The 22,833-nt window shown below is 40.6% G+C and overlaps 1 protein-coding gene across 1 annotated transcript in view; it reads left to right on the top strand.

The window, feature by feature from the left end:
• Nucleotides 1-9,960, top strand: part of LOC146663636 (rho-related GTP-binding protein RhoN-like) — a 35,895-nt gene extending 25,935 nt beyond the window's left edge. Inside the window, exons 4-5 of the mRNA XM_085416490.1 lie at nucleotides 3,834-3,968; nucleotides 8,894-9,960. Coding sequence (XP_085272616.1) covers nucleotides 3,834-3,968; nucleotides 8,894-9,148 — 390 coding nt within the window. The 3' untranslated portion in view covers nucleotides 9,149-9,960. The remainder of the gene's footprint in view (nucleotides 1-3,833; nucleotides 3,969-8,893) is intronic.
• Nucleotides 9,961-22,833: the final 12,873 nt, after the last annotated feature.

Genomic DNA, 22,833 nt, shown 5'->3' with positions numbered 1-22,833 from the left:
AGGGGAATAAAAAGGAAACGATGAGAAAACATTGCCAGCTGTAGAGGTGGAGACTGGGATAACATTTAAGGTTGGATAATGCTTTGTGAGAGGCATACGCGGACAAGCCAACACATGAGATACAGAGATTAATGAGGATATTGGGAATGAAGTGAGATTCTGGAAGAAAAAAAGATAGATAGCATGAACAAATGGTACAGAAGGGAAAAGGGGGAAGCGATAAAGACTCAAGTAGTGTTCATGTAGCAGAGCATTACTTTGAGAGAATAGTCGTTGTAAAAGGAAAATTAGAGGTTGCAAAAATTGCTTAGGCGGAAGGTTCTCAGAGATGTCAGAACAAAAAGTGCTGTGCACTTATTTGAGACTTAAAGCTTGCAAATGGAAAATACATTTAAAGCAAAGCAAACTGCAGAGAAACAAGACATGGCGGCAGATTGCCATAAAAAATTGAATTAGGTGCATGAGATCGTAGCAAAGGATAAGCTTTGTTTCTAAACTTTGGATAGAGTGACCGCTCGACATGTCACTTTGGCATCCCGTGCATGCATTGTAAGACCGGCACATTCACCGCGATTACTAAGGTCATTTGATAAGGTCAAAGTTGAATTTGGTTCTCAAGTGGACCCCCTGTAGACGTGAGAATTCGCTCGGCATTGGCAGATATGCGTTTTCGTCTGGTATTGATGAAGTCATTATAAATAATGGCACGGACGAGAGGAATGTGTCTTCCAAACAGAATCAATTAAACCCTTTTTCTCATGTTTTAAGAGGATTCCGGCTTTCAGGGGATTCATTTTTCCTGCTTTATTGATGGTGAAGAAATTGTTTTTTTTAATACTTCTTCTATCTGAGGCACACAGTTCCATCTGTGAGCACAGAAGCTCCAACAAAAAAAAAAGTTGGCTTAAGAGAACGTAGCTAAAACGGCTTGTGTTAGAAAACGCATGAACTCAGATGCACCTAGGTCCACTATAAGACATGATGAAGAGATAATTAATTTGAACCGTGGATCAAACAGGCAAAAATGAGCATAATGGGTTCACCTCTACCTGACTGCTGTGGTATGTGCACGTTCTTGGTTTGCACACAGTGAGAAAGTGAGGAAAGTAAAAACAACAACCTCCGTTTTTCTTTTTTGATAAACCAGCGCCTCGGCTCCAACAGCTCGCATTCTGCCTCTTTGTGCTGCTTACCAATTCTTAACATTAACACAGACAATAAGCCGCTCTTCCCATGGGCCCTTTGTGACTCATCTAAATTGCTGCTGTTCACCAGTTGCATGCGGTTTGGCACAGGGTCCTATTGAAAGGCAACAGCTCACTCTGCACAACGGCGCGCTAGAGCCCGTAACAGCAGCGACGCAGGCATCCAGGAGAAAAGATCTCTTTGTAAGGGAGAACAAATGGAGCAACAGTGCTCAAAGCAGTCGCCTCTGCCATGGTGTGAGGAGATAATGAAAGGAGTCTCGGAGAGAACGAGAGCGATAGAGAGAGTTTAATAGCTTGAGTCATATTTTGGCCTGCAATGAGAATTGTCTGTCTCGGTCTTTATACAGCATTTATGTCCATGAGCATTTCCCTTTTTTCCCCCCTCTTCTATCCTTTGATTTGTTGATTGCAGTTTTCAAATACACGATGGAAAATTTAAGACATGGAGTGATATAAATTCCAGTTTCAGAGCAGTGAACAACAGTGCCAGTGTTTCATTTTAATGGTACAGTAAGCCAGAAAATACTGGTGATTGTGTGGATGTTGCTCCAGCCTTCAACTTCAAGATTTACACATTTTTGATGATGTAGTGTTATAAAGTCTTAATATTTTACTTCCAGTGAGCCAAACTTTCTTGGAATTTTTTAAGTGATCGTGAGTTGTAGTTCTCTGGACTTGCAAAGTTTGTTTTTTTTTACTTTGCCTGCTTTTTAATTCATTTTCAGTTCAGGCTGTGTAACAAAACTTTTTCAGAGGATTTTTTTTAAAGCTATAAAAACTCAAAGGATGAACCACAGTGTTATATCTACATACCGCAGAAAAGCAAAGAACCAATTTTAAATTATATCTTTAGGCACTTTACTAGTGGCCTGTCACAAAAACACATAATTTGTTCCCGTTTCCTTCATTGAATAAACAAAACAGGCATAAAATAACATATTTGCACCAACAAGTTGTTTCCCAAAGAGCTATTAGCCAAAAACGTGGCATGTTGCAGTATGACATGAGAGATGCTTCTACATCTACTGGTCACTGAAGCCCCATCAGAAATGGTCTCAGAGGAAGTGTGGCTGTCAAGAAGCTATTATTAAGGAAGGGAAACTTAGAAAGTTAGAGGTATGCCACATTACACTTGACTGAAAGTCAGTGGCATCAGGCCTTATGCCATGATGAATCCAACTTTGAAATATTTGGTTGTCAATATGTACAGAGGAGGTAAATATCAAGTGTCTATGGCCCCTGTGTTGGCTTTGAAGAGCTTTGAATGTCCTTCAAGAAGAAGAGAGAATACATATAATCCTCAAAATATTATTTGGTCATACCAAAAATCCTAGAATTCCAAATAAATGGTACGAGCTGGTGCTTTTCCATGAAGAGCTCTAAAAGTCAGAACCAGAATCTTAAAACTGACAAATATTTGTACTTTCCATCAAATATGAAGAAAGGTATGAGGTAAATAACCCGGAATAGAATAAGTTGTTTTCTATGTTATTCGTTTTGTGTTGTAAAATCATTGCAGTGATTGGCTGTACATGAGTATAACAGGTATCATATTTGCTCTTTTTGATTTCTTTTATTTGGTACATTAGAACACAGAGGAATGATATCGGTAACATCTTTATTTTATTTTATTTTTATTTAACATTTCTTTAACCAGGAAGATCCCACTGAGATTAAAAACCTCTTTTTCAAGGGAGACCTGGCCAAGATAGGCAGCAGCAAGTATCTCATAGTTACAAAAATCACGCAATTAAACACAGGCAAGAAGAACACACATATTAAAAAAACCCCATTAAAATTCAATTAAAATGATGAGCAAACTAATTGAGATAGTTTGTGAATATTATTAAGTTATTTTTTAGAAATTCATTTTATTATTATTATTTTAGATTTTAGTGTTTCTTTTACAGTTTTTATATGACCAGCCTGTCAGTTCCACATTTTGAATGCCATTAATCTGCAGTCTGTTAATCTGCAAAGAGACTACACAGATAAACTAACTGAATATCACTGCAGCACGGTGAGAAGTTAAACTGCTGGACAGCAGATTTGCAGATGGGATTAAGGCCCTCTCAAGGCAGGAGATAAGAATTTATGACCTGATGGAAAGGAACTGCTCCCAAGTCAAATAAATCTCAATTCAGCACCTCATTTATGAGCATTTTAATAATTGTAGACTGTTCCCACATGTCTGCATACACGGGCATTTTTTAAGCTGTGAACTAGGCGCCTTCATTCCAATTATGGAGCTCTTAAAGCTACAATTTAAAAATGGTAATTTAGAGAAAAATGTGCTTTGGAAATAGTTTGAGGAAGATTTTTTTTCCTCCTTTTCTCCAGTTCAGAGAGAAAGGACTTGACAAGCCTGCAAACAAATCTTACCTAAAATCCACCCAGCCTTATTTCCAAACCGTATTTACCGACATCAACAGTGCGTTCGCTTCAACCAGGTCCTAAAATCTTATGAAAGGCTTCCCAGAAGAGCATATTAGTAAGACGTTAATGTCCAAGGTTTTCAAATGAGATGCAACTATGAACATAGTGCTCAAGTACTCAGAATACTCTCGTACTGTAGCATATTAGAGGTCATGTACACTGATATATGTTTGTCTCTCTGATGCACAGTGGCAAGGTGAAACACAGGAGTTCTGCCCCAATGCCAAAGTGGTGCTTGTCGGCTGCAAGTTGGACATGAGGACGGACCTCAACGTCATGAGAGAGCTTTCCAAACACAGACTCATTCCTGTCACACATGAGCAGGTGAGGAGTTCACAGAAAGCACCGCTCGCCTCTAAAATTTGAATGGAAATTAGCTGCTTGCCTTTTTCTGTACCCCGACAGTGCTGCAGAAATGCTGCCCGTGAGCAGTTGGTTTTTAAGAAAATTATAACTTTAAGAATATGCATGACGTATAGTTTCAAATGCACAGTTCATTGCGGTTTTCAGCTGCAGTGACATTTATTCGCCTGTAGTAGAAATTATATGGTATCAGCACAGACAAAGGCACCTATTACTTTCCTCCCTTGTGCACACAGGCAAATATTTTTGAAAGTGCATTTGAAGAATGAGACTTGCGTCAGATCATAACTTCCACAAATGTGAAAGCACAACGACTATAAAGGAGCTGGAACTGAAGGAAGAAGAAGACAAACAGCAGGATGTGCGATAATACGATTGTTTTGTTTGTGTCTTGGAGCAATGAGCAGCGGCACGCATGAATTTTAATAGCTTATTTTCATGTAAATGTGAATTTGCTCTCCTTGGCAGCCTTTTGTCAACAAATTAATATTTTCCCACATCTCTGACAAAGCAAAGGTAACGACCTGTATTGTCCTATAATGACATCAAAATTGGTTCATCACAACCTCAGATTCGTTTCTTGTTATATATATTTTGCTTTGGCTCAAAATTCATAGAGGCTTCTTATTGGACCGAAACATCAACATATTTTTTTTAAGACGTTACTGCAGCTATGCAGGTCATTTAACATGTCTTTTAATACATATATATTGAATTATTTACATCCATACGTAATCATTTTTTAGTGTTAATAGCATAGCAACCAGATAACAGTGAAAAAACAAAGGCTGAGTAATGTGCTTGTACGCCAACTGAGGATTGGTTTTCAAAGGCCTCCAAGTGATGCCTGCTGCACAAAACACTGGACTCAAGTGGTGGGCACTCAAGAGGGCAATCCAATGTAGCCCAGCCATCTGTTGCTTGCCTTTAGACACTCACTATAGGACGTTCTGATGTTTTGGGTTTTGAGGGGTTTTGTTTGGACAACAGCCCCTCAACCAGATGCCATTTGCCTCAGGAGAACCTGTTAGAGGCACGTTGCCCCAGACAATATTGCTCATGGGCTGAGTTGGGCATGCAAGCCCCATCCACTGCTACAAATTAGTGATTTTTGTGATTGAAGCTATTCATTTACCATTTATTTTATGTTCCTGCCCTTATTGCTATGGCCCTGAGCCGTTTCTAGCGGCTGAAGGAATAAAACGCAAGGGGCAGAAAGAGCTTCATCTGCAGGGTGTCCAGGTTCACTGTCAGGATTGGTGCTCTCATTTAAGCTTTCTTCCACAATCCCACACAGATGAAGTGTTTCATGCATGTCCCTGGGTCTCTGGGTCTGACTTGGGAGGGGACTCTAGTGCAGACCTAGAGGATGATGGTACAGTGAGCCGAGATTAGTCTGAAGCCAGGGCCCAGACCTGGATAAGCAGTATAAAAAGGATGAAGGGATGGATCAAGTATTGTTAATCCATATTTATTGGTTGTAATAAACATTACATTTGATATGGCCCTATAATTAAAGGTCTTATGATGGTCCTTAATGTTGCTGATTTTATATCTGTGCTGAAGACTTCTAGAGTGAAACAACGGATAAAAATGTGGTAGGGGACAGGTTTTTGATTGCCTAAGTAATTCTTGAAAGTGCGGTTTCTTAGTGGACCCTATTTAAAGAGCTGCACTGTAAACAGACTGAAACAAGCCGGGAACTTTACGTTTCACCCACTTGACCAACTGATGCGAACCCCAGGGGAGAGCGCAGTCAGCAGAACAAACCGCAAACCAACTGTGTCACTGTTGCTGTAATTGGCTTAAGGGCGTCAAAATAAACACTTGAAGTGCTGGAGCGTTTCCAGTATTACAAAAATAATACAGCTCGAGCCTTTAATATTTTTCACACGAGCAGAAGTAATGTCGCCCCATATGGCAGCTAGATGCTGCTTCAATATGGTGCATCAGTAGCACCGAAGGCTGAACACCTACGCTTTCATTTGTTGTACATTTTCCAAGGAAATTGCATGATCAAAAAATAAAGAAATAATGTGACTCAAACTCAGGATGACAGAATGAAAATGTTTTGTTTTGCTACCTAAATCACTAGAAAGCACTGCTGGAAAACAGGTGAGCAAAATAGTACTACATATGAAGCCGAAGCTGTCCAGATGTGAAATGGGGCTAAACCTTCGAGGGAATAAAGTTTTTGCAACTGCAAAGAAAGGCTTTGAATATTTCATAGTGTGGGGGATATTCTCCGTATGCCCTGGCTAGCAATCAGCTATCAGACCTCAGAGGTTGCAGGCTTTTATTAAGAGGGAGGTGTTAGTGCACACGACCAAGTGCAGTGTTCTGCCATCCACAGAAGCAGGGAAGGGATCGTCTAGCAGCATGTGACAATTGCTTACAATAACAAATATTTAGAGAATACTTTTAAAAATGTCCACTGTGTCTGCACTCAGAGTAATGAGTGGCTTTTAAAAATGTTGTGCTTTATTTTATTTCATTGGGTTACACAAGGCTTTCCACAGAATTCTAGTGGTTCAATGTGGTTTAAGGACATCTAAGAATAAATAAATAAAATAAAGCATAGTTTCCACTACATGACCCATCTCTCATCCACACACAAGGTTTTGTATGTTTTTAGCTCTAAGTACTAGCTCTCAGCAGCTCTTTAGGTGAGTCAGTTGCTTTTGGATGACAAACAAACATAAACTAAGCTGTATTTCAAAGCTACACTACACGGCATTTTTATAGTAACAGAAAGAAGTGACTGGATGTATTGTGAAGGCTGTTTTTTGCCTTGAAGCGTGTGCACCAAATCTTAGAACATGCTTTCAAACTATTCTTCTCTCAAGCCATTGTCCCACGGGAACTCTGTATGATATTTCGAGAATGAAGTTGAGATGCATGTGAACACAGCAGGCCACTGTTAAGGTCAGATCTTTATGCAGTACTCAAAAAACTCAATTCGGTTTAGGTGAGGGATGGTGATTGAGTTGAGATTGCGCGCGGTAGTCACATGATGCACACTCGCTCGTTGTGAATTCTCAGGACAATTTAAAAAATGTTGCTCTTGGGGAGCTTAAAGGGTAAAGCCTGTTTATTGGTGGGTCTGTTTAATATGTCTGGCATATATGTCTGCCTGGTAGCATCTGTGCATGTTCAGGTTTGAAGGGCGTAAATAAAAATGCTTAGTGTTAGAGTCACACTGGGACAAAGAGTGGTTGGAAATGGCAGCACGAACAAAATTACTGCAGCTGTTGCCTTTAAGATGGTTTCTTAAGAAGATGGGAATAACATCAACAAACACTTGCAGTCTTTAGTGCATTAAGGTGACAGAAAAACTCCAACAAGACTGATTCAGTCTGCTATCAGTCTGCAACTTGACACAATTCAATCTGCTTTAAAAAATTCAATCCTGATGTAGTTCATGCAGGATGGTGATTTAACTGTAAAGTGCCATAAGTGCTCAGCGACATTGCTGTTATAAAGGAATATAACCACAATACAACCAGTTGGCAGCCAGTTTAATCGAGCCCCAATTATCAAAGAGACACATATATTATAAATTAGATGGCAGTTATTTGCAAATATTTGCCAATCTGTCAGAGAATGACTGCAGTCAGTCCAAGTGGAACTGCAGTTGTTTGGTGACTGTGGTCTCCCGCAGTTTGAGGCTGTGGGATTCTGAAAAATCAGCACTCGGTCTCAAAGTGTGAGGTGGAAAAAAAAAATCAGTACAATCATCCGGAAACCACCGTGCTATTTTCCCTCTGCTGTGACTGACTGACATTAAGTAAATGCAGAATGAGTGAAAACAGCCAAAATGACAAATCATAAAACGGTACTTGCCAACCTGCTTTGCATATATCCATAGGTTTATTTTATACTATTTCCAAACTGTGTGTCTCACATTGAAATGTTATGATGAAATGCATGCAGATGGGGCCAAACGACATGCTCGTAGGCAGGAGGCCGTAAACACAAAAAGCAAGCCTTTATAAAATAAACACAAGATAACACTGCAAGGAAACACACAAGGCACAAACAAAGCTAGAACACAGTATGGCACAACAAGGTACTTGGTCAAAATGAGGCTTTAAATAGATACAGAAGGTAACTGGGTTGAGTGGACACACTGGGTAAAAAGACAGCTGAAAGTAATAAAGGAAGTAAAACTAAATACAAGACACAACCTGCAAAAGCCTACCAGAATAAAGCTAACAGAGACGTATTAACAGAGATGCAGACTTAAAAGACTCAAAAGGATTCTAGATTAAAACTAAAACCTCATCTTAGTTTTATTTACTAGAAAAAGTGATATGAAGCAATTGCTGTGTTATTCCTTGTGATGGTGTAATAGTGTCAGCCATATGTAGTAAATACTAGTTGCATGTGTGACTGCACTCAGATTGGAGCCACTCAGACACGAACCCAGTAAGAATGATTAGCCGGCTACAGCTCGCCTCTGCAGGGTGAAGTGTTATACTATTAACTCATTGTTCTGGTTTTCTGACCCACAGCTTCGTTTAGCTTTTAGCACTCTTATGAACCTTTTTTGGAAAAGCAGCAGGAGGCAGAAAATGTTTTCAGTGAAAAAAAAAAAACTAAATTTTTTTAAAGGCAGATAGAGAGCTAGGAACTAACTATTGAAGGCGCTGTAACATAAAGCTGCAATAGCCACGGATTTCCCTCTAGAGACGAAAATCAAACGAGAAGGAGGCTGAATATTAGATGGAACCTAAAATGTGGTAACATTACAGCTCATTAAGAAGTAATAATATATCAGTTGTGTGTTTACATCTTGTTTTGCAGTGTTCAAGTGGTCAAAACATCAATTTTAAGTCTTGGCTTTTCATTTTTAATCCTGACTAACTCACATTCTGTGCTTTTAGGGAACCACTTTGGCGAGGCAGATTGGCGCCGTGGCCTATGCAGAGTGCACCTCAAAGTATTCGGAGAACAGCGTCCGCGATGTATTTCACGTCACCACCCTGGCATCTGTGTCCAACATTCATCGGCCTCAGCTCAAACACGCCGGATCACGCCACGGCCTCAAGCGGGTTTCCCAGCAGCCACCTCGGACTGAGATTCACGAGCGTCCGCCTGCCATTAGAAAGGACCGAGCCAAAAGCTGTGTGCTCATGTAGGACCAGAACCTACCTGCTGCCTGATCTGTGTGTGTGGGTGTGTGTGTGTGTGTGTGCTGACGGAGCATGCCACACATGAACTTAACTTATTGGTGAATTGTTGTCAGATTCTTTGCACTGCATAAAGGACGATGTGATAAAAGCGAGAACGGATGCTATCCTGAGGAGGTCTTTGAAGGGTTGTTTGTCCATTTTTAGCAAAACTCTGCTTTTTACTTTTCTTTGTGGCTGTGCGCTCATCAGGGGAGGACATCGTAGCGGCAAAAGCAAATTTCTTTAACGCTTGTACCTGAACAAGTGGACAAAAAAACAGATAAATTAAAAACAAGACACAAAATAGTGCATAGGGAGATGAAAAGGAAAAAAATATATATTTGAAAGATCGTCTTGCAGGAAGCAGCGGTAACCGTGCTGGTGTTGACCTCTATTATTGTTGTTTCCTGTTTTGAAATGCTCCTCTGTCTTCAAGTGTTTAAGCAAATGAAGCACAATACGATGCACGCAAAGCGCTCTGAGAAGTCTGTAAATGTCAGGGAATGAACTCTGCTCTCCCCGCTGTGCATAACAAATTAAAAATGAAAATCTGGACTCGTGGGCTGAGATGACACTAATTTTCTTAAACCACAAGTGCTTTTAATATTGAAAAACGAAATAATCACTCACCACATAATATTGTTGTGCTGTGTAATTACTGTTGTTCAAATAATCAACACTGGAAAGGAACGTCACAGAGGGCGTTGAGATGAATATTATGTTGTACATGTGATAATGAAATAAAAAAAAATCGTCTCTGCTAAGTGTTGGAAGATCTTTAATGTGACATATTCATCTGCTGGATGCTTGTCAAAGCTAAGAAACTGCACCTCAGTTTCAAGACATTTTCTTGCCCAGACAAGAAAATATCTCTCTGAAAAATAAAAAATCATTCTGCCTGCAAAGATGTGGCTTTAAATTTGAAAAAGGTGAAAAATAATAAATGAGACAAAAAGTACACACAATGCTTCGGAGCAGCGCAGACCCACAAAACCTGCAAATCCTACATTTCTGTAATCATGGGTCTGTGATCGTGGCAGCAGCTCTGTGAAGTAGTACTTCAGCACAGCAATGCTTTCAGTTAAATGTGAACATGCTGACTCACCTGTATGTCGGTGACCTGTCATGTAAATGGACTGGCGCCTTTCGACTCTGTTAAGAATTCAAAGCTCTTTCTACTGCAGGTCTCATTCCCACACAATCACAAATAGATTCATTCTTTTATTTATGCTTACATGCACTCACACTCTATCGGGGGCAACTCTGGGTTCAAGGATACTTCGGCATGTGGACTTTCCAAATGGTAGATGAACCTCTGCCACCTGAGCCACAGCTGTACAGTAGTGCTGCTCATCTACAGAAAGACCACCTATGACAATTTGATGTCAGCAGGAAGTTTCTTGGGTAACCGTTCAAATGGTGTGGGCAACTCGGTCGTGGGTTGTCCCAGCGCTTCGCACACTTTCATCACACACGTGCAACTCAAACGCTCCTTGTGATCCTTTTTCACTGCGGTGTCTCCTAACCAGTCTGCTGCGTGCTCTGTTACTTTCTACTACCTCCTCTCCGGGTCCCAGCATGCTACCGAAAGGTACTTGTGAGATATTGCAGTCTGGATCAAACTAGTGGACCAATCATGCAGTTTGCAGAGCAAACAGAACAGAAACGGACTACTCACATTTCCAATTGCATATTGTTAAGTCATGGTAAAACAATGGCTCTGACCTCCACATTTAGATAAAAGTCACCTTCTCACTCCAAGGTATAAAGAAAAAACATGGTCTCATCAATGTTTGTCCATGTTTGTGACTTGTGAGTGCAGATCAGTGAATAACCACACAGTATAACATGAATTTAAAGTGTAACCCGAATGTTTTCTCAAACAAGTTTGATTTGAAACAGTTACTGGAGTGGTTTTAAAAAGGTCTTGACTAAAAGAGGCATTAATAATGAAAACCTTGGTGTTTGTACACTAAATAAAATATCAGTAGTCTAATTGCTGACTCCTTAATGGCAGCAGCTATTAGAAACCTACATTAGTCTGAAATTCAGTGGCTATTTTGCACACACTTATACAAAAAGTTGAAATATATATGTAACATGAATACACTGTATTTCCTGAACGTAAAGAAAAAAAATAATGCAGTTGGTTTTGCTGCTTTTATGAGCCTTGTAGTCTGACCTTTAACTGTTACTTTTGTTCCATTTTGTTTCCTGCCACCATGGATAAGGCCCCACAGCAACTCTCTGCCTGTGCGAGTACAGCAAAGTGACATTTTGTGGCATCACTGCCATGTTGCCACGCAGGGAGCGTTAGGTCACTCCACGCTAGAGGCCAGGCCGGTGCAAACACCCTGTCGGGGGGAGATGATGTCCACACCAACGAACGGAGAGAAGAAAATCTGCTCAGTAAACTCTTGTATAATGATTCTCACTAATACGATGTAATTCTAAATAGAGTACATATGTAAATATAGTTACAATACTGGTATAGGTGTAGTAGTTTCATGCAGCATTGTCCTGTGGCGGCTGGACTCTGCCGGGGCTGCCCTTTATCACTGACTCTTTACATAACTTATATGGACAGATTTTCTAGGGATAGCAAAGGCAGCATTGAGTTCCCAGTTTGGTGGCCTCTGTATTACTTCTTTGCTTTGTGTGGAGGATGAAAGCTTGCTGGCTTCAGCAAATGCTGATCAGCTCATGCTGGGAGTGCAAAGTGGCTGACAGCAGAATTAGCACTTCCAAAAATGAGGCCATGGGTTTCAGCCTGAAAAGGGTGGAGCTCTTTCTCCAGGTTAGTGAGGAGCTCACCATCACATGTTGGAGTTCAAACATCTTGAAGTCCTATTCATGAGTGAGGGGAGGTTGGAGCAGTACCTGCAATGATATTGATGCTTTACCAGCTTTTGTGTGGTGAAGAGAGCTGAATATGCTGCTCCTCCAAATTAAAAAGGGCCCAATTACGGTGATTCTAGTAATCTGATTCGATTTCCTCCTGGACATCTCACAGGTGATGTGTATGAGCATACCAGGAGAAGACCCTGAGGCAATCTCAGGACATGCTGGGAAGATTATGTCTCTTGACTGGCTTGGGAATGCTTCAGTGTCCTTGCAGAAGAGCTAGCGGCGTCTGGTTAGTGCTGCCGCTGTGACCGAGACTCGGATAGAAGGCTTGTTAGAATAATAGCATAAAAAGCGAGTAGTTTCTTTTATAATAGAAGGACCATGAGTAAACAGGAACTAATTAGATTATAATTTCGACTACACCAGCGAAAGCACCCCTCAAGGATCAGTAAAATCAAGTTAAGAGACCAAACCGGCAGGTTAGAGCCGCCTGCAGCCCCAGGCACTGTGTCAGCCTTTGCTGCTGTTTCTTTGATGCTGCACTCAATGTGAACGACGTCACGTAATAGGCTCTCCTACCTCTCGGCTGAAGTGAGTAAACATATTTAGCAAACAGTCATCTCTCCTGTCCTTGCAGCCTCACCTGGCTCTGTAACATTCCCAGAGGTGGGAAATAACAAAATGCAAATACTTTGTTACTATGCTTAAGCGAATTTTCAACCATCTGTACTTTACTTGGCTATTTATTTTTCAGATTTTTTTTTTACTTCCTAGATTTAAGAATAAATATTTTCTACTCATTATTTTTAAACACCTTGTTCCTTTAAATCCTTTCGGTGTAACACTACTTCCTGGACATACTTTCCAGTTCCTCCTGGGGAATCTCGAGGCATTTACAGGCCAGACAAAATACAAAATCTCTCCAGAGGGTTTTGGGTGTGCCTTGGGGTCTCCTCCCCTTTGATGCTGCCCAGAAAGGCTCCAAAGGGAGGAGCACAGGAAGCATCTGAACAAGATGTCCGAATCACCTCATGCTGCTCCTTTTTTTCCAAAAAAAGAGGAATGGCTCTACTTCAAGATCCCTCCGGATGTCAGAACTCCTCTATCTCCTCTGTCAGTGGTTTTATGTAAGACCATTATCAGCTGAAGATTTTAATTTGTGTAATGCTTTGGCTTACATCCAAGTTGCTGCTAAACACTCTTTGATATTTTACTAAAAAATAGAAATAAAAAAATAGCTCTTTTTGCACTAGACAAAACAGAAAAAGTCATGAGATCACTAAAGTCAGCATGCTTTATCCTCTGGGAAACCACGCTGCTAACCTGGCTAAAGATTCCTGACTCGGGTGAAAATATCAGCTAAGCAAGCATCTGTTCTGCACACCAACCTGAATGGAAAAGGACAAAAAGCAGCATTTTCTTCTAATCTAAGGCGATGCAAATGGAAGCTGTGTGATAACAGAACAAGAGTGGCCTGCTTATGAGACCTAAATGTGTATCCCACCACTGCATGCACTGTTTTTGATGAAAGAGCACATTCAATAAAACAGAGTCCCAGTGGTTAAAGTCTGTATATGAGAAGCTCATGCTTTACAAACCTGTAGCTCACGCATGAAATGTGCAGAATCATCTTCAGAATGACAGAAATTATTCATTTATGTCTTCTTCCCGAAGGAGAAAATTCTCTTTTAGCCTGTTGTTCTAGTGACGGCTGAGCTGGTAGGCACCCGCCCTGTTGCACGCAAGATAAAAAGTAACTTTCTCAATTATGTTTAGGGGTTCTGGCGTCAGCGTGATTGAATTACAGCTCTCAGGTAGGAGGATGATTACAATTAGACAAGTGGTTCTCAGTCCTCCGTATTCAGAGGCCTGCTGTTTCCAATCTAACCGCCTAATCAAAAGGCATTTATCAACTGAAAGTGTTACACTGAGGTAAAAATGAACTCTACCAACAGCCTCTAGGTTTCGAGACGGCTTGCATTACACAAGTCCCTTGTGGAGTAAATTAGCCACATATAAAATAAAAATGTTTTTATACAGTTATGAAAACTGTGACATGTAAAATCCATTATGGTTTCATGGGAAAGTTTTTTCGTACACTTTTGAGCAAGACAGGAAACTGGTCGGGTGAATTGCTTCTCCTGCTTTATTATTATATGCACCATTATCTTGATACGAACACACTCTGCAGGGGGTCCATTTTTCATTTTAATTCTGCTATAAAGTAGCGCTGATCACTGACCACCGAGGCTCAACCCTTTTGCATCTTTAATGTCCTTCCTGCCTGCACAGTGTCAGTAGCCATAAAACTGCACCCTAATGCTCCGAGGGTGGGATGTGGCCGACAGGGCTGCTCTGTTATAAGTTCAGTTTTACTCAAATCTCTGCTTTTGAGACCACAAGGCTGGCAACAAGCATCGGCTACCTAATATAAGGCAACGCAATAACAACACTGGGGTAATGGCTGTCGTGTCAGCGGGATTCATTAAAAATGCAGGAGTCATTTAAACAGTATGTAAAATTGAGCAGATTAAAAATATATGTGCCCCGTGTCCACGAGCCGAAAGGCTGCATCTTTGCATCTCCGGCTCTGAGTAACAATGAAGGCAACGACTTTGTAAAAGCACACAGATATGCAATGCAATACATGCAGGGAGCAGGTTTACAGTAAAGACTGTGTACAGACTCGTAAAGGCATCATTAATAAATGGTCAATTGGTAGTTAATTAAATTTTAGGTAAGTCAATGAAATTATACACACTTGGTTTGTAAAGAGAATCCAAATAATGTTCACAGAGCCTGTTAAGATATTTACTTTTGTTTTTGCTGCTTGTTTTTCATAACTTTTACAAGCTGTCTGGTTGGATTTAGATACCAAAAATATCCTTTTAACCCAAAGCAACGAGATTTCTGTTTGGACAAGTAATGAGGGAGACCTGCCAGGGACCGTTGCCAAAGGACAGCTTGTGCAGGAAGGAGGATCGTCTCACTGGTAAATAATAAAAGGCTTTATTGCAAAACAACAATAACCTTTCTTAATCATTAATGTATAGCAAGTTGTGCGCCAGTGTCACCAGCATGGAAATGTTCTTTGCTCTTATCAGCTATGCTATCATGGATATTACTAAACTCACTGACCACTGCATTAGGTATACCTGTTCAGCTGTTCATTATGAAAATATGCAAATATCAAATGAGCCAATCACATGGCTGCCAATTAATACAAAAGTCTTGTAGACATAGATTGTGAAAATTAAACTGGATGAGCAATAAAAGTGGTTGAAAAGTGGTGTTGGTGACAGACTGTCAGACAGTTTGAGTGTTTCAGATCTACTGTGATTTCCCAAACAAACATTTCTAGGATTTACAGAGAATGGTTTGCAAAAGAAAAAGTGTCACTTTTCTGTATGACAATGTCATCTTGTCAGAAGTCAGAGGATGGCCAGACTCCTTTGACTTGCAACAGGCATTCAAATGACTTGTTACAACCAAGATATGCAGAAGAGCACCTCTGAACACGCAACACATTGAACCACATACGTAACAGCAGCAGAAGACGCACTCGATGGCACTCCTGTCAGATAAGAACTGAGGGTACAGTCTGTGAAGGTTCTCAGTCATCCAGGTCATCGTAGTCAAAGGAGCTTGCAAAGAAAAGCGTCTGGACATCTTTAAGCTGCTTGAAGACGTTTCACCTCTCATCCAAGAAGCTTCTTCAGTTCTAAGGTCAAATGGTGGAGAGTCCCAGATATAAACCTAGTGGGAGATAACCCCCCACAGAGGGACAAAAGGACCCCCTGATGATCCTCTAATCGCCTGAGCCAAGGTGTGAAACTGGGTGTGGGTCCCGATCAGCCAGAGTTTCGGGTGAGTTCATTGTGAAACCTGGCCCCACCTTATCATGCGAATTCCTGAGATCAGATGGCCCAGGATGTGAGTGGGCGTTAATCTCAAAACTGGATTATAGATGGCAGAGAGTTGGTGTCGTAAACCCCCGCCTCTGTTCAAAGACGGTCGCTCACAGTGGACATAGATGGCTTCTTTCACTCCTCTTTAAAACCATCTGTCCTCTCTGTCCAAAATGTGAACATTGGCATCCTCGAAAGAGTGTCCTTTATCCTTAAGATGCAGATGGACTGCTGAGTCTTGTCCTGTGGAGGTGGCTCTTCTGTGTTGTGCCATGCGCTTGTGAAGTGGCTGTTTGGTCTCTCCAATGTAGAGGTCTGAGCATTCCTCGCTGCACTGTACCGCATACACCACATTGTTAAGTCTGTGTTTTGGTGTTTTGTCTTTCGGGTGAACCAATTTTTGTCTGAGCGTGTTGCTGGGTCTGAAATGCACCGGGATGTCATGCTTGGAGAAAACTCTCCTGAGTTTTTCTGATACACCGGCTACATAGGGGATGACAATGTTGTTGCGTCTGTCCTTCTTATCCTCCCTCGCTGGTGTCTGGTCTTCGTTTTTGTGCCTCTTTGCTGACTTTAAGAACGCCCATTTAGGATAGCCGCACATTTTGAGTGCTTCCTTTACATGTGTGTGTTCCTTCTTTTTTCCTTCAGGCTTAGAGGGAACATGTTCTGCCCGGTGGTGTAGGGTCCTAATTACTCCAAGTTTGTGTTCCAAAGGGTGATTGGAGTCAAAGAGGAGGTACTGGTCCGTGTGTGTGGGCTTCCGGTAAACTTCGATGTTGAGGTTGCCGTTCTCTTCAATGTGCACGGCGCAGTCCAGGAAAGGCAAACAGTTGTCCTTTGTGTCTTCCCTGGTGAACTTGATGTTTTTATCCACAGCGTTAATGTGCGCAGTGAAGGATTCCACTTCTTGTGTCTTGATTTTGACCCAGGTGTCGTCTACATATCTGTACCAATGGCTGGGTACTCTTCCCTTGAAATGGGTTCCCCCGTGTCACCTATTGTAGCCAACCTTTACATGGAGGAAGTGGAAAGGAAGGCTCTTGGCTCTTTCGACAACAGAAGAGAAAAACAAGAATTTAATGTAAAGCACATTAAAGCATGGATCCATCCTGTCTTGCATCAATGGTTTGAGGCAGTTGTGGTGATATAATGATATGAGGGATATTTGCTTGGTACACTTTGGGCTCCTTAATTCCAACTGAGCATCATCTGAAAACCCCATCCTACCCGAGTAGTATGTTGACCATCTCTATACCATCATGACCACAGATTGGAAGTAGTCATCAGAAGATTGGAACAAAATCTCTGAGGAATGTTTACAGCATCTTATTGAATCCATGGCATGAAGAATTAAGACAGTGCTGCAGGCAAAAGAGGGTCCAACTTTATTTCCAGTGAGTAGTGCTAATCACTGTCATTTTCACAGTTAACTATAAAATAATTATTTACTACTGTTTAAATAAATATGCTATAAATATTCCTTAAATTTATAGTAATAAAACATTTCATTGATGGTTACTATGAAGCTCTGTTGACTTCCCATTTGTGACACAGCTTTAAGGAGACAGTGTTTGTGCTGCAGCCAAGGGAGTCGGACCAAAATACAGTTTAAATGCTCTCGGAGCCAAGAGGTTAATGAGGATCACAGCGGCAAAGTGCAAAAGCAGACAGGACCATCACGGACAAGTGCGCTCGTTATTCACAGCAGCTTGACTGACATGGGAGCGCATGTAATGTGCACATGAACATCCGAATTACTAAAGCAGGTGAATTAAAGTCGATCCTGACAGGGTGCGTTACATTCATATTAGAGATCCCTGTCTGTGTCAGAGGTTCATTTTAGTGCATTAGCTCATTTGAATAAAAGCTTGAGTGAATCTTTTTAATTTGATTTTTCTTTTTAAAATCAGCTAACATGCTGTTGGTGGGTGAGTGTAATATCGGAGAACGTTAATCTAAGTTGTTGTGGTGGTTCTGCTGTTGTTTCTTTCACGACAGTGTACGTGAACAGAAGAATCTCACGCGACCACACGATCTCTTGCCACTTTAAAAATAAATAAATAAATAAAAAATAACAATACAAAAAGCAGGAACGATCTCTGCGCTTATGCCAAATTTGGCTGGGGGGTAAGTTATTGCCCTCAGGTGTTGGAAGCAAATGGAAGTCAGCTTGTACATGTTTGCACACATGCACACAGATGTGCAGTTTCACAAACAAATAAGCACACAGAAATATTCCAGATGGTCAGGCAGATTGTTTCGTGCTAATTTCCCCTGTGAAATAGGAATATCTTTCACAGCGGGATACCCTGAACTACAGTGATGCATTAAGACTCAACAACTGGATGCATTCGTAAAGCAACCTACTTTTTACACAAACACCTATTCACCCATGCATCCATAATTCACTGTTAAAGAGGCTTGAGCACAGAACTGCATGTTTACTATTTTATTCCTGTACTATAGTAACCTCAGCACCTGCTCTTCCAGTTCTTATTCAAAAACTGAGAATTCAAATTATGCTAATGTTCAACTAAAGGTTTTGCTTTTTTTTTTTTTTAAGTCTTGCACTTCGATGCCTTCTTGTCTGTTGGGCCACTATTGGGGCCTTGATTTAAATCTCTGGCCTGACATGGTGACTGCAGTCGGAGTGCAATCACTCTTTGCCAAACACCCTGAATGTTTCTGTCAGTAATGATGCCTCAAAATTTTATCCATCTCAACGCTGGGGAAACCGTGGCCTTTATGATTGGATGGTGGCCCACTCGCCAGAAGGACAAAGTCCACCACTAAGATTTTGGTAATGTTTTTAACCAGTATTTGCATTTTGAATCTCACAAGCTCATTTAGTTTCTTTCTTTCTTTCAACAAATTGCATTCGATTAGCAGCAATTAACTGCCACTTACTTCTTAATTCCTATGGAAGCAGTAAAGGTGTACTCACACACTGCTTCCACATCTTAGTTTAGTTTTCTTAAATAAATAATGTCACAGAATAACATGTCCTGTTGTGTAATTCACCCAAGCTTGCATTTTAATCATTTTAAGACCTAATTATTATTATATCCTTTGTCATGTCGGGTGCTGTGCAGCAGGCAGGATGAAAGACCCAAATGCAGGACTCAGAAATGAAAAGTTAAACTTAAATCACAGCTTTTATTGCTGGAAAAACTCTTCATTAACACAAGGAAACAAAACAAGAAACTCAAATCACTGAGGAAACAAGGGAAATCTAGAAAACTAAACTATGAACAGAGAACTGGAACCCTATCGTGACACAGAGGTGAAGACACAGCATGGTGAGGGTACAACACAACACAGAGCAAGGAAAACACAGGGCTTAAATACACACTGGAGCAATCAGGGAATGGGAGACAGGAGGGAAACACAGCTGGGAGAAATCAGAACTAAAAAGACAAGGGGAAGCAAAACCAGACACACTGCACACAGGACAGCGACTATCAAAATAAAACAGGAAGCACACAACAGGCACAGACTAGACTGAACAGAGGGGACAAGGAACCCTGACATCATTTTTTACCATTACTGTATAAAATCAGCCACTAACCTACAAAAATGTGCAAAAATCTAATATTTCTACTCTCGTTACCTCCTTTTTAAATGTATTATCCAGTCTTGCACAGCAAAGGGTGATTATTTCTTTTATTACCTTTTAATTAACTTCAGAATTAGTTTTACTAACACAATCCAAATTGTATTAATTAAGGACTTGCATCCCCCGTTCTTCCTGCCTTGTTCCATGGACACATGTACTTGTACAGATGTGTGCTGGTTTTTAAGTAAAATGTGAAGCACTTTATAATTTTATCAGAAAATGTACTATTAAGTTGTGAGAAGGTATCTCACAGAGAAGTAAGCATGACTGTACATTCTTAATATTGTTTTTAAAAATGCTAGAGGCTTGAATTAAATTACTAAACTAAACTTTACATTTTCAGTTAGTCAGTTAGTGGGTTCAGTTTACTGCTGACATGATACTGGAAAATCTACTTTTTGTCACCTGGCATTCGATAAAGAGGATTAGCTTTTCTAAGTGCCACTGCCCCTTTGTCTGTCTATTAAACTGACAAGACACTAAGGCTGCAGTTATTCAGCCAGCTGTACACACAATGGCGGTAAACAGTGTCGCATTGTGTGAGCGTCTGCCGTGTGCCGTGCTGTAACCCCAGGTCCCACACAGGGAAACTGAGCTGAATGTACGCTCGGCTGCAGCTCTGCACTGAAAAATCAGCTGACTGGAGGAAAGCAGCGTCCTGGCACGCTGGCGTCTGGCACCACACATCTGGCATTTAAAAGGCCTCAGAGCAAACAAGCTGACATTATTGTTTCACGCAGGCTCCTTTTCTATTTTCAGCCACCTGGTTTTTGATATCTGTTGTTGTCATAGCGATGAATGTCAAGGAATTCAGTATTTTTATTCATTCTGCAACCAACCGAAAGTCACAAATTCGCAACACAATGCCGACGTTGGCATAAATATTCTTTTCTCGGATGATTTGTTATTAATGGAATATAAATTCAATTCAAGTTAAAGAACGCGGTGCTGAAAATGATGCGGGCTGTGGATGTGGATATGCATTTCAGTCCGTTGAAGTTCATGCTATTACAGACTTTTGAGCCCAAAAACACCTATTATTAAGAAAACATAGGAAGGTACAATCACCACCACTTTGACCTTTAAGCAAACATCTATACGGGCTTGTTATATTGTGTAGCCGTTCAAGCAGACTCATGTCCTTGAGGCATAATTGTTTCCAGCTCAGAAAGTTGAGTGTGGCTGCAGGAGCTGAATAGGTTTTTTGTTATATCTCTGACCTTTAAACTCGCATGCCTATTTTCACGTTGATTACATTTTTCATCGGGCATGAGCTCTGGTTTGTTGTTACATCGATTACAGTTGCCACAGTTAAGACCACCAACGCATCCTGATTAACTGTGAGCTAGTGGTACAAGTGCAATATTAGGGTGCTATGCTTTTCACACGGACTGCATATATCTATATATAATGGGAATTAATTAGCCTGTAAATCAACAGTTTATGCAGCTATTCAACTCCTTGAATTAAAGCTGAAAGTTTGCTTTTGATTTTCATCCTGAATGTTTAAGTCTAATTTGGTGGCCTACAGAGCTGAAATTATGTAAACTACATCAATGTGCCTGTATTTAATTTCATTCACCTTCTATTATGTTTACTACTTCTCTTGGTATTTCTCCCACATCCCAGGCAGCCTGAGATTTTTTTTACTAATATTTTAACAGCGCAAGCATATGTAACTTGTGTCCCCTGTCACTTATTGCTTTCCTCACACATCCTTGTTAAAGCATAGACGTACTGGTCCATAAGATGTTTGCCTCTGCACACCACCAGAGGGGATTTTAAATCCAGCAATTAAGAAGTGATTAAAGTCGGGACCTTCAACTTTAATTCAAGGGCTTTAACAAAAGTGTAGCATTCACTGTTACATTAGAGTCCCTGTTTTCAGAGGCTCAGAACTAATGAACAAACTAGTTACATGAAAAAGAACTGTTTTTAATAACGGGATGAATATTTTCTGAGCTCCGTCAGGCCTTTACAGCAGCCACCTTCAGTTGTTGCTTGTTTGTGGGCCTCACTGTCTTCAGTTTTGCATTTTGAAAAGCTCTCTTTTGGGTTGAGTTCAGGTGGCTGACGTGACCAATTAAGAAGTTTCCATTTCTTTCCCTTCACAACCTCTTGGGTTTCTTTTGCAGCATGCTTTGGATCGTTAGACATTTGCTCTGTGAAGTGCAGGCTGATCAGCTTTGCAGCGTTTGGCTGAATCTGAGCCGAGAGTAGAGTCCTGTGCACTTTATAATTCATCCTGCTACTCCCAATAGCACTCACATGATCAATAAACACCAGTGACCCAGTTCTACTGGCAGAAATACCTTGGCTCCATCATGTTTGACAGATGATCTGGTACGCTTCGAATCATCATCTTCCTCTTTTCCCTGCATACTTTTTTCATTCTGGTACAAGTTCACTTTTGTCATTAATCTGAAGGGTGTTTGTTGTTTTAAGATGTTTTCTGTCAGATCTCTCCTTCCTGTTCTTGAGTGTAAAGAGTGGTTTGCTCCTTGTTGTAAAGCCTTTCTATTAACATTCACAAATGTCTCTCTTGATTGAAGACTTTTACAACAACACGCCTACATGTTCAAAGTGTTCTTGACTTGGTTAGAAATTGCCAAAGAAAGAACTCCACAATAATGCACTTGAGTTGTCTTCTGTGGCTTTTCAGGCTTCTTGTTGTTGCTGAGTTGGTCAGTGTATTAATTCTTTTAAGAATGTACCAGATTATTGGTTTGGCACTCCTGAAGTTTTTGCCTCTCTGTGGTGGAGTTATGTCTTGTTTCTTTTAGCCCAGTGATGCCCTCCATCACTTGTAGTGGCATTTCTCTGGGCTTTCCGCATAAAATTACAGTGAAAAGTTTTTAAGAACTACATCGTTCAAAGTCCAACAACTTCAGGTATTCCGTATGCTTCATTTTTTCATGAACTAACGAGGGAGCAGGCCTCACCAGGTCATAAACTGCTCTTCAGTCCAATTAAAAATCCTCGAAAAACAGGGTACCATGTATAAAAACACCAAATTTTTGTAAGAAATGGAGAAGAAAGCAGGCTCATGAAGTCATCTGTGAAATGTTTGGTTTATACTTTTTTTCCTAAGCAATAAAATTTAATTAAAAGTTAACAAGTCAAGTTGGTGCGTCTATATTCCTTCACAAAACGCTGACACCACAGGAGTGAAGCGCAAAGCCGGCATCTATTTCCTTTAAATGCTTCGTCAGATTACTGTATCGTGGCAAATATTAGCACTTTAGTCTTTTTTATGTTAGTACCATTTTGGAGCAGCA

This window comes from Rhamphochromis longiceps, linkage group LG8 (assembly GCF_057381845.1).
Source record: "Rhamphochromis longiceps isolate RC_006_pf linkage group LG8, R_longiceps_female_GT1.1, whole genome shotgun sequence".
NCBI classification, from domain to species: domain Eukaryota; kingdom Metazoa; phylum Chordata; class Actinopteri; order Cichliformes; family Cichlidae; genus Rhamphochromis; species Rhamphochromis longiceps.
Note: the sequence above shows the minus strand (reverse complement) of the source record. Positions and strands in the feature narration are given on the sequence as shown.